The following is a 16,959-nucleotide window of genomic DNA, read 5'->3' on the forward strand; positions in this document are numbered from 1 at the left end:
CACAAATTTTCCTATCGCAGATACAAACCAATATTATAGATCAATAAACCTGTGTGAATTTTTTGGGGGTGTAAGATAAAAGCAAAGTACCTACAGAAAACCCATACATACAGAAGAATATACAAACCCTATGCAGATATGCATTCTGGAAAGGTTGGCTTTATACTAGGTCAGGGATGCTCCATCTGTGGCCCTCCAGCTGATGCAAAACTACAACTCCCAGCATGCCCTAATAGCTGTAGGCTATCCAGGCATGCTGGGAGTTGTAGTTTTGCAAGAGCTGAAGGGCCGCAGGTTGGGCATGCCTGTACTAGGTAATGTACAGTAATCAGATATACAGTAAGAAATATTTCTTTCAGCACACACTTCAGGCTACAGATCTGATAAACTGTTAATGGTGTAATCTGTCAACAATCTGTTCCAATGACAACTTGCAGATATATGACTGCTGTTAACCAGAAATACTGCAGATCAGTACAGGACGACCACGCTCTCACAACAGGTTCTCAGTGTATATTCATATAGAACATGCAGATGTACGGGGTTTATTCTTTCAAATGAGAGAAGTCCTACATTACCTTTGTTGTCCACAGTTTTACCGTCCAGTCGAAGGACGAGGTGACAAAGAGGTGGGAGAAGTCCACAGCTCCCACAGCGGAGTGACAATGGATCCCTGTAATTGGTCCTTGATGTCCTTCAAACATTTCACTTATACCGGCTTTACTGCAATGACAAGACAATGCACAAAGTATAAAAACTGTGCTAGAAGCTGTAAAGGGAAACGGCTCACGAGTGTTTTCACTAAATAAAATCTGATGCCGATACATAATCCTTTTTTTCTACTCTGTTTTTATTTTCGGATTATACATTTTTTTATTCTATTTCCCGAACAGGATTATGGGGTGGCCATCTTGCCCGATTTGCTGTTGACAGCATCTAGAGGTATGCTTTATAGCAGCCACGTGGACCATACAAAACGTATAGTCTGGAGAGGACTCATTGACTTGGGATAGTGTTCTGGATGTGCTGTATGATCTGAGGTCATTTTACAGAGAGGGGGAGGAGAGGAGCTGTGACTGGTCGATCCTGTGTTATACAAGCATAGAGGTGGCACCTGCCTGTGATGATAATGAGATGACTGCTGAAAAGTGATCTATAGAAAACAGAATGTGTTAGCCTATTATGAATCTCAGTGGCCAGATTTTTTTTTTTTTCAATATAGCTTAGGTAGGGTACTGGCTCTCCTTAAAGACACCAACCCTGTATGGACACCTATTGGCAGTACTCCATGGTATACAGACTTATCGGCAATGCTCCATGGGAAAACAGTATGCAAAGAGGCATCTCCCAATTAAAGAGAACCATTTAGCTAGCACCACTTTGTAAAAGCGTGAGTCAGCATCGACTTTTTAAGACTTGGGGCATGACCAGGGAAAATAGCTAAACCAAATATGCATCCAAAGACCGTTGTTTTGGGGTGCTTGCCCCACATCAGAACAGAGTAGGATTCTAGCTGGCTGATACTTTAGGGCACGGGTGTCAAACACAAGGCCCGCGGGCCGAATCCGGCCCGCCAGACCTCGTCATGTGGCCCGCGTAGCCGCCGCCTGCCGCCAGCCTTCACCTTTTATTATCACTTCCTGCAGGCGGCCCCTGCAGGAAGTGATAATAAATCGCATAATGAGCGGCAGGGCTTTTTTCTGGCGGAACGCACCGGAACGGCGTTCCGCCACCTTTTGACATCGCAGCCTGCCATGCTCCAGCATCGCAGGCTGCGATGTATCAGCGGGGAGGGACTGGGAGGAGGAGCTGGGGGCCGGTGCGTTCACTGTGCTCCGGCCCCCAGCTCCAGTAGTTATAAAATGTGTACAATTAATAAGGATTCTATTCATTTGGCCCCCCTCTGCAGTAGAACATTCAATATAGCCACATCCTACTCACAGGGCTGTTATCTTAATGCTGGCCGGCCGGGCAGACGAGCGGCAGCGTCACGACTGACGTCATGTGCCCGGCCTACTTTCTGAATGAAGGAGGCGGCGCAGGCATGTGACGTCAGTCGTGACGCTGCCGCTCGTCTGCCCGGCCGGCCAGCATTAAGATAACAGCCCTGTGAGTATGATGTGGCTATATTGAATGTTCTACTGCAGAGGGGGCCTCATGAATAGAATGCTTATTAATTGTACACATTTTATAACTAGTCTGTACTGGAGCAGCAATGGGGGGGGGGGGGGGGGGGGGGTCTGTGGATGGCACTGTTATGAGGTGGGGGAGTCTGTGGATGGCACTGTTATGAGGTGGGGGAGTCTGTGGATGGCACTGTTATGGGGTGGGGGGGGGGGTCTGTGGATGGCACTGTTATGGGGTGGGGGGGGGGGTCTGTGGATGGCACTGTTATGGGGTGGGGGGGGGTCTGTGGATGGCACTGTTATGAGGTGGGGGGGTCTGTGGATGGCACTGTTATGAGGTGGGGGGGGTCTGTGGATGGCACTGTTATGAGGTGGGGGGGTCTGTGGATGGCACTGTTATGGGGTGGGGGGGTCTGTGGATGGCACTGTTATGGGGTGGGGGTGGTCTGTGGATGGCACTGTTATGGGGTGGGGGGTCTGTGGATGGCACTGTTATGGGGTGGGGGGTCTGTGGATGGCACTGTTATGGGGTGGGGGGGTCTGTGGATAGCACTGTTATGAGGTGGGGGGGTCTGTGGATAGCACTGTTATGGGGTGGGGGGGTCTGTGGATGGCACTGTTATGGGGTGGGGGGGTCTGTGGATGGCACTGTTATGAGGTGGGGGGGGTCTGTGGATGGCACTGTTATGGGGTGGGGGGTCTGTGGATGGCACTGTTATGGGGTGGGGGGTCTGTGGATGGCACTGTTATGGGGTGGGGGGTCTGTGGATGGCACTGTTATGGGGTGGGGGGTCTGTGGATGGCACTGTTATGGGGTGGGGGGTCTGTGGATGGCACTGTTATAGGGTGGGGGGTCTGTGGATGGCACTGTTATGGGGTGGGGGGTCTGTGGATGGCACTGTTATGGGGTGGGGGGTCTGTGGATGGCACTGTTATGGGGTGGGGGGTCTGTGGATGGCACTGTTATAGGGTGGGGGGGTCTGTGGATGGCACTGTTATGGGGTGGGGGGTCTGTGGATGGCACTGTTATGGGGTGGGGGGGGTCTGTGGATGGCACTGTTATGGGGTGGGGGTGGTCTGTGGATGGCACTGTTATGGGGTGGGGGTGGTCTGTGGATGGCACTGTTATGGGGTGGGGGGGGTCTGTGGATGGCACTGTTATGGGGTGGGGGGGGTCTGTGGATGGCACTGTTATGGGGTGGGGGGTCTGTGGATGGCACTGTTATAGGATGGGGGATCTGTGGATGCCATCCCCAGATCCCCCATTAACAGTGCCATCCCCATCTGGGGGGTTTCTTTGCTGGGCTGGACTTTTATAGCCCCCCCAAATTTTACTTGCATCCCTGTTCTCTAAAGGGGCGGTTTTAGGGGGCGGTCCTAGGGGTGGGTAGGGGTGGGGGTGAGTTCCACCACCTTTTCTCTGAGAAAAAAAGCCCCGATGAGCGCTGTGTATTACCGGTACTTACAACTACAAGCGCTCGCCGAGAGGAGGGAGGAGGCAGGCTGGGAGGATGGGCGCTGGCAGTGTGAGTCATACGTCACGCGCCGCCCACTTTATGAATGAAGCAGGCGGCGTGGGCGCATGACGTATGACTCACGCTGCCAGCGCCTGTCCTCCCGGCCTTCCTCCTCCCTCCTCTCGGCTAGCGCTTGTAGTTGTAAGTACCGGTAATACACAGCATCATTATACAGTGAGCGGGGCCCGTGTAGTAGAATAGTCACTGCACGGGCCCCGCTGTTATTATAAAAGCAGATGCCGGCCCCCAGCCCGTGTATTGAGGGTCATTCACTACAGGGACACTTATGGAGGGTATCTGTGGATGACACACAGCATAAGATGCTATATATGTGTCATACACAGATCCCCCATAAGAGCCACCCACAGATCCCCCATAAGAGCCACCCACAGATCCCCCATAAGAGCCACCCACAGATCCCCCATAAGAGCCACCCACAGATCCCCCATAAGTGTCACCCACAGATCCCCCATAAGTGTCACCCACAGATCCCCCATAAGTGTCACCCACAGATGCCCCATAAGTGTCACCCACAGATCCCCCATAAGTCCGATACAACCGACCCTTTGAGGATGACCAAACTGCTGATGCGGCCCCCGATGAATTTGAGTTTGACACCCCTGCTTTAGGGGATACCACTTAGCATATGTTTTTTCCCATGAATCATTGCCATTAGGTCTACATTACATGGAGCCCTTCCATTCACTTTGAGGGGCCCGGCGTATAGGGGGCATTTTTTTAGTCTTGGATAAACCTTTTAAGTCTCCACACAGGGCTGGTCTCTTTAAAAAAGAGCCAGTACCCTACCTAAGCTGTACCCATGGATTTTGACTCATAGGGAGCACATTTCACAAGGTGGCCGCTAGCGAGATGGTTCCTTGGAAGTTACCTCTTTGCATTTTTGCAATATACGTAGTAACATGGGCATTGAAACCACTGAAAATTCTTTAAAAATGTTTATAAAAAAAAAAAAAAAAAAAAAATTTAACTAAAAATTAACTATCATGTCCCTCCCAGGGAAAAAGTGATCATTGTAAATTGGGCGGTGGGGGATGGTATTTGTGTTGCAGCAGTAAGAGTTTACAAATTTACAATTTAGATGTTCGGGACGCAGCAAATCTTTTCAAAATCTCCCAATACGGTTTCATTTGACCGCACATTGATATACAGCAGTGCCTGTGCCTGAAATAACCAATAGCAAAGCTCCTTACAGCAAGGAGCTTTGTTATTGGTTGGTATAGGCGCTGCAGGAATACAGGTCCTGCAGCAGGGGAAGCTGGCGAAAGCTGGAAGGAGGAGGGGCCGGCTCCAGGGGTGGCTGTTGTAAGGAGAGCGAGACGCGCTGCCCGAGGACCTTGGGAAACATGACAGGGCTGCTGGAGAGGTAAGGAGCCGTGGACTCATGTCACTGGTCCCCGGTTACCCTGTTCCCCCCTCCTCCTATCACCCCACTAGTGACCCTGCTCCCCCTTCCCCTATCACCCCACTAGTGACCCTGCTCCTCCTGTCACCCCACTAGTGACCCTGCTCCCCCCTCCTCCTGTCACCCCACTAGTGACCCTGCTCCCCCTTCCCCCATCACCCCACTAGTGACCCTGCTCCTCCTGTCACCCCACTAGTGACCCTGCTCCCCCCTCCTCCTGTCACCCCACTAGTGACCCTGCTCCCCCCTCCTCCTGTCACCCCACTAGTGACCCTGCTCCCCCCTCCTCCTGTCACCCCTCAGGGAAGAAGCTGAACAGACTCCACCGACTATAATGGGATCCGTTCAGTATCCTGTCTTTTTACCGGACACAAAAGTGCTGCATACAAGGCTTTTTTGTCTGGTCTTTCGACAGAATCTGCAACAGAGGCGCCAAATGCAGCCTCCAACACAGATTTGAAGGCCTACGTATTATGTATTTTAGTAATGCTCACACGTGCCCCCTAACAGTGTTTGCATTTCTTTCTGGCAAAGCTACCTGGTTCTGGCCCGCAAAATTTATGCCATGTCTAGTGCGGCCTCAGACGAAATATGGTTGGGCACCACTGAGATACAGTATAAAAATGCTTTGTGCTCATCAAGGCCTTTAAATGATTTGCAAGGTTGGGGACTTTCCACAATATTTTTTTATGTTTGATTTTGACCACTTCTTGGGAAAAAAATAAAAAGCTATACAGAATGAAGCAGAGCTCTTCATGTGGTGCCTTTATTTAACCAGAAATCTCTTCTTGACGATGTGTGTCACTCAGGGAGGCATTATGGAGGCCTCTCCCTTGTCAGCTCTATGCACTGCATGAAAAAAGTGAATTTGAAGTTTTTATTCTACCTTCCATGACGGCATGCTGTGTAGACAGAACCTTCTTCACTTCCCACCACAAAGTTGTTGACATCTCCCACTGGGAAGGACATACAGGTGACAGCTACGGCCTTCGATTGCTTGTGAACTAACTCCATGCTGTCCTGGAAAGAAGTAGGGGGCAAACAATATATTCTCAGGCTCTGTGTAATGTATTCTCCTTGCCACATGATGACTGCAGCCCACTTACAGACTTACATTTGAGCTTTACAAACATTACATAAAAGCCATGAAGGAATAGTGACACAAATATATCACACAAATCTGAGATTCAAGACTGATTCTTTCATTGCACCAAAAACACGTCAATATCAAAAATAAATGTCACAGGGTTAGGTCAAGTTATATACGGTCATGGGCATGTCAAAAGTATGAAACATGCAGTAAGGGCAGGAGATTAAAGGGGCATTCCGGTTGTTTGAAGTTATGCCCTATCCTGTGGATAGGGCATAACTTAGATCGCTGGGGGTCCTACTGCTGGGACCCTCACCAGTCATGAGAATGGGGGCCCTGTACCCCCCCCTGAAATGAATGGAGCAACTGGTTGGGCAGCGTGTGGCGGCTCCATTCATTTCTATGTGAGTTCCGGAGAGGGCCAATCACTGTACTCGGTGTCGGGATAGGGGATAACTTCAAACAACTGGAATACCCCTTTAAGGCCTGATTTGCATGAACATAAATCACGTCTCTGTACTACCTGGGTGTGTAACAGACCCATAAAATTGAATAGTGCAATTCACATGTCTGTTTTTCCGCATGGACTGAGGGTCCATGCAGAGAAACTCAGAGCATGCACCATTGTGGTCGGTGTCTCGCAGGACACGGACCTGGACACTATTAGAGACAATGGTCTCCAGGTCAGCAGCTACAATGGGTATTCAAAATTTTATGTTTGTTACAGCCAACATGGACGATCTTTAATACAGACTTGTGAGTCTGGCCTTAAAGGGGTTGTCCAGTATTTAATACTGATGACCTATTCTCAGTATAGCTGATCAGTATCTGATCAGTGGGGGTCTGACTGATCAGCTGCGCCTCTTAGGCCTGTGATGTGATGTTTATTGGTAATATGACCTAGGCACAGTTCAGTCTCATTCAAGTAAATGGTCCTGGGCTGCAATACCAAGCACAGCCACTATCCAGTGCTGGGTACGCTGCCTCTTCAAACAGGTGATCAACAAGGGTGCTAGCTGTCAGATCTCCAGTGATCACATACTGATGACCTAGCCTTAGGACAGGTCATCAGTATTAAACACTCAGACCACCCATTTAAAGTGATTGTCCCTATGAATAACATTAATTACCTAACAAGTGGTAAGATCCCCCCACCTGATGCTATAACAAGACCCCCTACATTCCCAATATCCTCTAATATGGTATGGCTGCTAACAGAACCTTCCCAGTTATGTAGTAACATAGTCCCTACTCCAGTACTGCTGGATAACTGGCAATTTTTGTCCATTCAAACATCAGGGGGAGGATATGGTTGGGGGTTGTAACAGAAGCTGTACCGGCACACTACCGAACAGCTGATATATTCAAAGCTCTGCCACTTGTCCCCTTTTAAAGGGGACCTGTGACCTCCCTCTCCTGACATGTCTGTTTTAGTAGAGACTTGCATTCCCTGTGTAGTAACAGCCCTGGAGAATGGTTTCTTATGACTATGATGTTCTGTTCTTCTCTTACTCCTGCTAGAAGGTTATGGATAAAAGGTACAGATGGGTATTACCAGTTATAGGTATCCCTGCACAGTCAGCTACTGGCAGCACTGGTTGGACAGGGCTAGACTGTGCAGGGACACCCCACAACTGGTAACTCCCATCTGTACCTTCATCCATAAACTTCTAGCAAGAACAGAAGAAGAAAAAGAAGGCAAAATATAGTCATACGAAGAAATATTTCAGAATTTCCCTTTCACGTGGAATACAATTATTCACTAAAACAGACATGTCAGGAGAGGGGACAGGTCCTCTAACACATATCTGGACACCTCTTTATGGTCAGACTGTCAGGAGGTATGATACTGACTGGCTACTGGTTTTTCCAGCAATTTATTTTTATAGGAGAACGATTCTGTGATCAGTCTTGGACTGGTGAAGGTATGTGCAATAAGACTTGGGATAGTAGATATTTTCCAGGTTTTAATAAACCGATTTACCAGTAAAGAGACACAGATACGTCTAATAGTACTGTTCTTAATAAAATCAACGGATCCTCCTATTGTGATCAAATAGCTCCAGTGTCCCTCACAAATGGCGCTGTGTTCATCCAAGCTTTAGCAGGAGCTTCATCATCCTAGTGATCTCACGATGAGCTCACGGAGGAGTATCAAGTGTATCAGTAACACGGGGCTGCTCAATCAGCAATCTGATCCCCGGAGGACTGACCGTTATTTATCACAGTAGGGAAAAGTTCACTATTATCTGCAGATGTTACACACAATACACCCTCATAAAACTGGAAAATGTTTTTAAGCTTTCTATCTAGAATTGAGAACTATCAGGGAACTGCCTAAAAAAAGAGTCGGCACATGAAGAGAACCCCTGTCCATTTGTGCGTTCCCCCTGCTCAGTCTATGAGCCAGAATGGAAAGAGAGGAATCCGATCTAGTGGACTAGGCCTTTCCATACATTAGAAGTTAGGCCAGTCTAAAAGCAACGACTCCAGGTAACATGGCCGGATGCAGTTACCTATGGGAATAGCAGGTAATTACTGGGTTAAGAAAAACTGGACCAGTGTCCATGAAGAGAACACCCTATAGAAATAAAGGTGTAAATTAGTCCTTTATTTTAAGTAATTTTTTAGCGAAGGTCTGTGGGGATGGGGCTAAATTGTGCGTTTTACTTGTTTCATTCACATAGTAAAAACTGTTTTTTCACTTTTGACTTACCTGTGGCTGAGACAGCATATCGAGGCTCCATGAACAGATCTTGCCATCTGTTGATATACTGATCAGATTGTGGGCATTCTGTGTGCCAACCACATTAACACAGTACACGGGGTGCTAAAAGACGAAACATAGTTCATAGTTAATGCTGTGCATTTATTGAGTCACCAACATAAAGGGTCTGTTCCATAGAAACAATTTAGGCCTCATGCACACGACAGTATTGCTTTTTCAGTGTTTTGCGGTCCGTTTTTTACGGATCCGTTGTTCCGTTTTTTGTTTCCGTTGTGTTTCCGTTTCCGTTCCGTTTTTCCGTATGCCATATACAGTATACAGTAATTACATAGAAAAAATTTGGCTGAGCATAACATTTTCAATAGATGGTTCAGCAGAAACGGAACGGATACGGAGGACATACGGATGCATTTCCGTATGTGTTCCTTTTTTTTTAGGGACCCATTGACTTGAATGGAGCCAAGCACCGTGATTTGCGGACAAGAATAGGACATGTTCTATCTTTTCACGGCACGGAAATACTGAAACGGAATGCACACTGAGACACTTCAGTATTTTTTGCTGAAACATTGAAATGAATGGTTCAGTATATGTTCCGTATACTGAGCTCAAAAAACGTCCAGTATACTGAACGCAAAATACTGTCGTGTGCATGAGCCCTTATCCTGTATCCACAGGACAGGGCATAAGAGGCCCCCGCTGATTGCAAGAATGGAGGCCTGGGCTCCCTGGCGGTATGGAGCAGCAGACATACCCGTGTGCCCGCTGCTCTAATCAACTCTATGGGACTGCTGGCGATAACCAAGTATAAGTGCTTGGACATATCTGGCAGCCCCAGAGAGCTGAACAGAGCAGCAACATGCACGTGGGACAGCTGCTCCATTTAAATGGAAGATTTAGGGCATGTTCTTGACATCAGTGTGGGTCCCAATGGTTGGGCACCCGCTGATCAGACACTAATCACCTATCCTGTGGAAATTGTCTTAATTAACAACCCATTTAACTTCAACCGAAATATATATATAGTACTATATAAAAAAAATATATCTATCTATGCATCTCTCACATTATATATATATATATATATATATATATATATATATATATATATATATATATATATATATATATATATAGAGATAGATAGATAGTATCTATCAGCCTATCTATCTAAGGGTACTTTCACACTAGCGGCAGGATGGATCCAACAGCCCCTATTTCGCTGTGCCGCCGGACTGCCGCTCCGTCCCCATTGACTATAATGGGGACGGGGGCGGAGCTCCGGCACAGCACGGCAGTGAGAGGCCACTGGACTAAAAACTCGGACATGCAGTACTTTTAGTCCAGCGGCCTTTCGCCGTGTACTGCCGGAGTTCCGCCCCTGTCCCCATTATAGTCAATGGGGACGGAGCGGCAGTCTGGCGGCAGGACGGACCCGACAGGGTGAACAGCCTGTCGGATCCGTCCTGCCGCTAGTGTGAAAGTAGCCTAATATATAGCGATGTTCGAACATTTGTGAACCCCTTTATTTATTGAGGAAAATGATACAATATCGCATGTCTGTAGGTGTTAAAAGTACGAGAACCGGGGGGGCGGAGCCAACTGAGCATGGTGGAGGACGTGTGAGCTCTGAGCTCCTCACCATATCACCCGATCTACAGCCTTTTAATCAGCTCTGACCGATATCAAAATGGTCAAACCTAACAAGGAGAGAGGTGGAGAGGTCACTCAGGCGACGAAATCAAGGAAATCGCATGGAGATCTGGAGAAATACCGTTTCAAGAGGACGGCGTCTCCTGCACTCAGAGGGAAGATGGCGGCGGCCGAGGACATTGCGGCAGCCCTGGATATGGATTCAGATGACGCAAGCTCCTGCGCTCCCTCAGATGTACCTGACGAACCGGATCCTGCTCCGATTACAAGAGCCTTTCTGCAGAAGTCACTTCAGCAGTCTCTCGCTCAAGCCTTATCCCCTGTGCTAACGGAGCTGGCGGTCATCAGAACTGAGGTAACACACGTGGGGCAGAGAGTTGAAGCGCTGGAGGAATTTCAAGCAGCTGTGGTACAGCATAGCAAGGGCCTACAAGGCCATGTGAGATCACTGGGCTCCCAGGTGGACAGTGTATTCCTTCATTTAGAGGATCAAGAGAATAGGGGGAGAAGAAAAAATGTACGGATAAGAGGGGTCCCAGAATCGGTGGCGGCAGAAGCGTTGCTGGACAGTGTTAAACAGATATTTGTCATACTTGTGGGAGCAGAGCGGGCCGAGAGTATCATCATTGAAAGGGCGCACAGAGCGCTTAGGCCTAAGCCTGCTGCAAGTGAACCGCCCAGGGACATCGTTTGTGCCTTGCTGAACTACCTCGATACATCTACAGTGCTCAAAGCGGCAAGAGAGAGAGAAGAGGTATCCTTTGAGGGGAACAAGATCCTGCTCTTTCAGGACTTGGCGGCAAGCACGTTGGCAAAAAGGAAGGCCTTGAAACCCCTCACGGCAGTATTGAGGGAGAGGAGGCTGCCCATGAGATGGCTTTTCCCGTTTGGTCTGAGTACCACTATTAACGGCCGACAAATAGTAGTTCGGCACCCGGATGATCTTACCAAGCTATGGGAGGCCCTGGAGATCTCACCCCTGGATATCCCTTCCTGGCTACCTTCAGCTAACATGGAGAAGCTGCCCAAGCTTTCCGGCCCGTTACCTTGGCGTGACACGCCTAAGCATAAGAACTCAAAGAAGAAACTGCTATTGGGGGACTGATCTGTTGTCTCCTGACACAGGAGGTTGAAGTCTAGCTTCTCTCATGGTAGTCGCTTGTTCCAGAGAGAATACTTGTTTAACTACTCACTATGTATATGCTCTTTAGTGGTAGAGATTTAAAGTTGTCACTGTTAAGATTGTTCAGTTCCAACTATTGCTAGCAATCTGGTTAGACGCTCAGTTTGGTATGCCTCGGTACTGAGAGAGAGGTTTAGTTCATGTAATATCTCCTTGGGCCTTGGAGGTGGAGGAACAGCATAGCTTGGCCCATACCTTGGATACAAGTTCTGAATCCTTGAAGTATTAATGTTAATCGGTCAGTTTATGGAATTGTATAAGAGGTCGGGTGAGTGGTTCATCTAGAATTTTTTCTAGTAGTCTTTACCTATGTCCCCTCCCCCAATCTCTTATTCGCAAAATGTAACCACACCATTGCGCTGTACAGCGCCTATGGGACTGAGAAGTCCTTTCATTCTGTTTATATGTATTCTTTATGTCTTAATGTCGTTTTATTTTACTTTTTCGAGTCGAGATGCCTGGTTCACTGATATTAGGGAGGAGTTTGGTCCAGATACCCAGTATTCTAGAAATGGCGCACATCACACTATATTCACTTAATGTGAACGGAATGAACATTCCGCAGAAGCGTAGCCAAGTTTACCACACACTCAGAAAGGAAAACCCAGATATTGTGTTTCTACAAGAAACGCATTACAGACATGACCATGTTCCCAATATGTCCAGTAAACAGTTTCCAGATTGGCACCATGCCACTCACTCTTCGGCATCTAGGGGGGTCTCCATTGGTTTTAGTAGGAATATCCCATTCCAATCAACAGCGAAATTAATCGACCCCAACGGCAGGTACCTATTTATTAAAGGGAAGGTATTGAACTCAATGGTCACCCTCGCGGCTATATATGCACCAAACAAGGGCCAAATTAAATGGCTGATACAGGCTTTAAATTCCTTGAAACAGTTCGCTGAAGGGACTTTAGTACTAGGGGGGGATTTCAACCTGGCACTCGATCATGAGATGGACTCCACATCTGCCACGTCCCAGTTTTCGGGAAGACAGAAGCGTAGATTACAATTGGCTTTGGCAGATATGGGCCTATCTGATGTTTGGAGATTGCTTCACCCAGAGGAGAAGGACTTTACCTTTTTCTCTAAAGTGCATGGCTCCTACCAGCGCATTGATTATATGTTTTTATCTAATACTGTTATTCCCAGAGTTAAGGAAGCCTCCATAGGGTCGATCACAATATCGGATCATGCCCCGGTGAGTCTGAAGGTAGTGCTGGATGGTATGCCTGTGAGGTCCTGGTCATGGAGGCTCAATACCACCCTTCTGGAAGAAAACGAACATAAAGATAGGATTGGGAAGGTACTCCTGGATTATTTTAGTTTAAATGCAACCCCTCAGATGTCCTGCCCGATAGTGTGGGAGGCCCACAAAGCTGTAATAAGGGGGGAGTTTATCAGCATAGGTGCAAGAGTTAAAAGACGGAGAACACAGATGATAAACTCTCTGCTTTTGCAGATTTCCACACTGGAAAGGCTTCATAAAAAGTCTCAGACGTTTGAGGTTTTAAATCAGCTAAAATCCCTAAGATCACAGTTAAAGGACAACCTGAACATTAAATCCGCTAAAATACTACAGGCTTTGCGCTTTAAATATTATTCGCATGGGGATAAGGGCTCTAAATTAATGTCGAATCTGCTAAAGTCCCAGAGGAATAAGTCCTTTATTCCAGTCATTAAATCTAAAGAAGGCCACAGACTAACGGCTACACCAGCCATAGCGAAAGAATTCTGCAAGTTTTATACTTCGCTGTACAATCTGGAAGGAGAGGGTGGGCAAGAAGCCAGGGATACTGCAATGTTGCAAAATAACATAGATGATTTCCTGAAATCTATTGATGTGCCTGCCTTGTCTGCAGGGGACAGGACGGATCTACTGAAACCGTTTACTGAAGAGGAGGTCACCAAGGTTCTCAATAGCATTCCATCTGGGAAAAGCCCAGGACCAGACGGTTTCCCTATAGTGTATTATAAGAAATTTGCAGAAATATTGATTCCACACTTCACTATGATGTGCAATTCCCTTCTTGGGGGTTCTGTTCTCCCTACACAGGCCCAGGAAGCGACTATTACTATCATTCCCAAGGAGGGGAAGGATCCTGAAGAGTGCGGTAGCTATCGTCCCATCTCGCTCCTCAACACAGATTTAAAATGGTGGGCTAAATTGCTAAGTCATCGCATAGCAGGTCTGTTACCCGGTTTAGTGGGCGAGGAGCAGGTGGGGTTTGTGCCCGGCAGAGAAGGCAGGCACAATGTTAGCCGAGTGGTGAATGCAGTCTGTTATGCCAAAAAGAAAAATATGCCTTTAATATTGTTAGGGACAGACGCTGAAAAGGCCTTCGATAGGGTTGGGTGGCCTTTCATGCGTAGTACTTTACTGGCATTTGGTTTCCCTGATGCATTTGTCAGGGCGATTTTCTCCCTATATTCAGCTCCCACGGCCCGTATTTTAGTTAATGGTACACTGTCTGATCCCTTCTTTATTAGGAACGGTACCAGACAGGGATGCCCCCTCTCCCCATCTCTGTTTATATTAGTTCTTGAAACGCTCCTATTAAAGTTCAGGCAAGATCCTAGTATTAAGGGAATCAAATTCAAGGGAGATACGCAGAAAATGGCAGCATTTGCTGACGATTTGCTGTTGTTAGTCACCAACCCTATCGAAGCAATGAAGCAAATATTGGTCACTTTTAAAGCCTTTGGGGAGATCTCCAACTTTAAAATTAATTTGGAAAAGTCTGAAGCCATTGGAGTTTCTCTAACCCCTTCACAATTGAGTAAGATTAGAGGTATGTCCCCCTTTAAGTGGCCCCCCTCTGCGATTAAATATTTGGGTGTTATGATTCCAGCCAATCCTACCCAACTGTTCCAGCTTAATTACACTCCGTTATTAACAAAAGTGCAAGCGTTCCTGAATAAATCCTTATTACCTAGGATCTCATGGTTAGGACGGAAAAATGTTTTGACCTCATACATCCTACCCCAAATACTATACATGTGTCGCTCCCTCCCAATAGCTATTCCCGGATCGTTCCTGAACAGATTGAGATCAGTTATGGGGAAATTTCTATGGGGGAACAAAAAAGCTAGGTTACCTTACTCTCTACTTACAAGGAAGAAGAGGCATGGGGGAATCTCTTTGCCAGATATCTCTGCATATGTTCAAGCTATCCACCTAGAGAGATGGTTGACTTTAACTAGATCTGGAGACAACCCCTTGCATGTACGCTTTGAAAGAGAGGTATTGGGGAATAATAGTGTTCACTTGTTGTGGCATAAACCTCTAACTTTCAATCCTCAGGAAATTATAAGCGTTATAACTAAAAACACTATTAAGGAGTGTCAGAGGTCACCGGCGTTAAACCTGAGCAAAGGAGATCTGTCCCCTATTGCTCCCCTTAATACATTACCCTATGTCCTTTCAAGTAGAATTGTGGAGACTAATCCTGTGTGGGAATCTGTTTCAGAGTTCAGGGTAGGGGACCTTTTGAAATTAACTCGGGTCACTGATATCTGCGAATCTCTCAGAGGTGAGCCATTGACGGTAGGGTCAGCTATTCAAAAGTGGGACTTTGAAGTAACCTGTAAGAAGTTTAAGGTATCTAGCACCCGACCAAAGATAGACCCATCGTGGTTGGAAAACATGGTTCTTTTACCAAAGCTGCCACCTAAAACTCTTTCCTTAATATATAGACAGATTTTGGAAAAAAGAGGGGATAATCCGCCCACTTACCTTAAGGAATGGGAGAAGGAGTTGGGGGTAATTCTGGATGAGCCCAGCAGAACATTTATTTTGGCGCACTCACATGGTTTTTCCAGATGTGTTAAGGTGCAGGAGAACTCACTCAAAACCTTAACTAGATGGTACCGTACACCTGAATTCCTCCATAAAATCCACTTAATCAGCTCTAGTGAGTGTTGGAGATGTTTGGAGGATGTGGGCAGCATCTCGCATATATGGTGGCATTGTCATAAAATTAGACAGTTTTGGGGTTCAGTGGAGGATTCTATGAATAGGATCTGCACAGGAAACTTGTCACTTACTGCCTCTCTGGTTCTACTGTGGAAGCCAGAGGGCACTTTCACTCCTAATAAAAATAACCTACAGACACATATGATTACAGCCGCCAAGTTATTGGTCCCAGCATTGTGGAGAACTACAGAGCCGCCCAGTTTAGACATGTGGTATGAGAAAATGACTCACTTATGTAGAATGGAGGAATTGGCAAGCTGGGAGTCTCACAACAGACAGAGGTTTTTGAAGACTTGGCAGCCTTGGTTGTCGCATATGTCTACCCATCAGGGACGGAGGGCCTGAGTTACCCCCAGCCGAAAGTATTTGGAGTTCAGAGACCTTTCAATTCTGCGGGGAACGAATCTGAGAAAATGAATAAGGGTTTGTCTGAAAGTGTGCTACAGTGATGTGGTGGATGAAAGGGGCTAAAACATACTCTTACTGGTGTATAGACTCCAGAACAAAGCTGATCAGAGCTTAGAGGTGAACCAACTCGACTTTTTGGGTTTTGTCTTAGGATTATGTTCATGATCCATTGTTTTTGATATGTGTGTTAATTTTATGTTCTTTTCAGGAAGGAAATTTTATGTTTAGATACTGCTATATCACACTGCATGATAAGTCAGGTCTATGTACCACTTGCTATCTTTTTGATTGAGGTAATACTTGTCATATGCTCTAACTGGCTATTTGGACTAGTTGCACTGGTCATGCCTTTTTCCTACATTGTCAAAGTACATGCGATAATGTGCTTTATTGATGTCTACTTTAATAAAAAGAGAATGTTTAAAAAAAAAAAAAAGTACGAGAACCTTTGCTTTTGGGATCTAGTGTGACCCCCTAGTGCAGCAATAACTAACTAAACGTTTCCAGTAACTGTAGATTAGTCCTGCACATCGGCTTAGAGGAATTTTAGTCCATTTCTCCACACAAAACAGCTTAAACGCTGTTAGGTTGGTGGGTTTACTCCTATGAACTGCTCGCTTCAGGTCCTTCTACAACATTTGTAATTAGTAAGGTCAGGACTTTGACTTGGCCATTCCAAAACTTTAGTTTTATACTTCTTTAAACATTCTTTGGAAGAACGACTTGCGTGCTTGAAATTCACCTCATGGATAGTTGCCCTGACATTTTCCTTTAGGCCTGGTTCACACTTGAGCATATTTTATACTCGCGTTTTTGGCGGACGTTTTCAGGGGGTATTACAGCGCGTTTTGG

General features: G+C 46.6%; 1 protein-coding gene across 3 annotated transcripts in view; it reads right to left on the bottom strand.

Annotated features, from left to right (window-relative positions):
- Positions 1-16,959, bottom strand: part of DYNC1I2 (dynein cytoplasmic 1 intermediate chain 2) — a 142,758-nt gene that overhangs the window by 15,605 nt on the left and 110,194 nt on the right. For all 3 annotated transcript variants that reach the window (XM_044303201.1, XM_044303199.1, XM_044303200.1), the window contains 3 exons: positions 8,873-8,986; positions 5,953-6,086; positions 579-723 (listed from right to left, as the gene is read on the bottom strand). In XM_044303201.1, coding sequence (XP_044159136.1) covers positions 579-723; positions 5,953-6,086; positions 8,873-8,986 — 393 coding nt within the window. The remainder of the gene's footprint in view (positions 1-578; positions 724-5,952; positions 6,087-8,872; positions 8,987-16,959) is intronic.

This window comes from Bufo gargarizans, chromosome 8 (genome assembly GCF_014858855.1).
Source record: "Bufo gargarizans isolate SCDJY-AF-19 chromosome 8, ASM1485885v1, whole genome shotgun sequence".
NCBI classification, from domain to species: domain Eukaryota; kingdom Metazoa; phylum Chordata; class Amphibia; order Anura; family Bufonidae; genus Bufo; species Bufo gargarizans.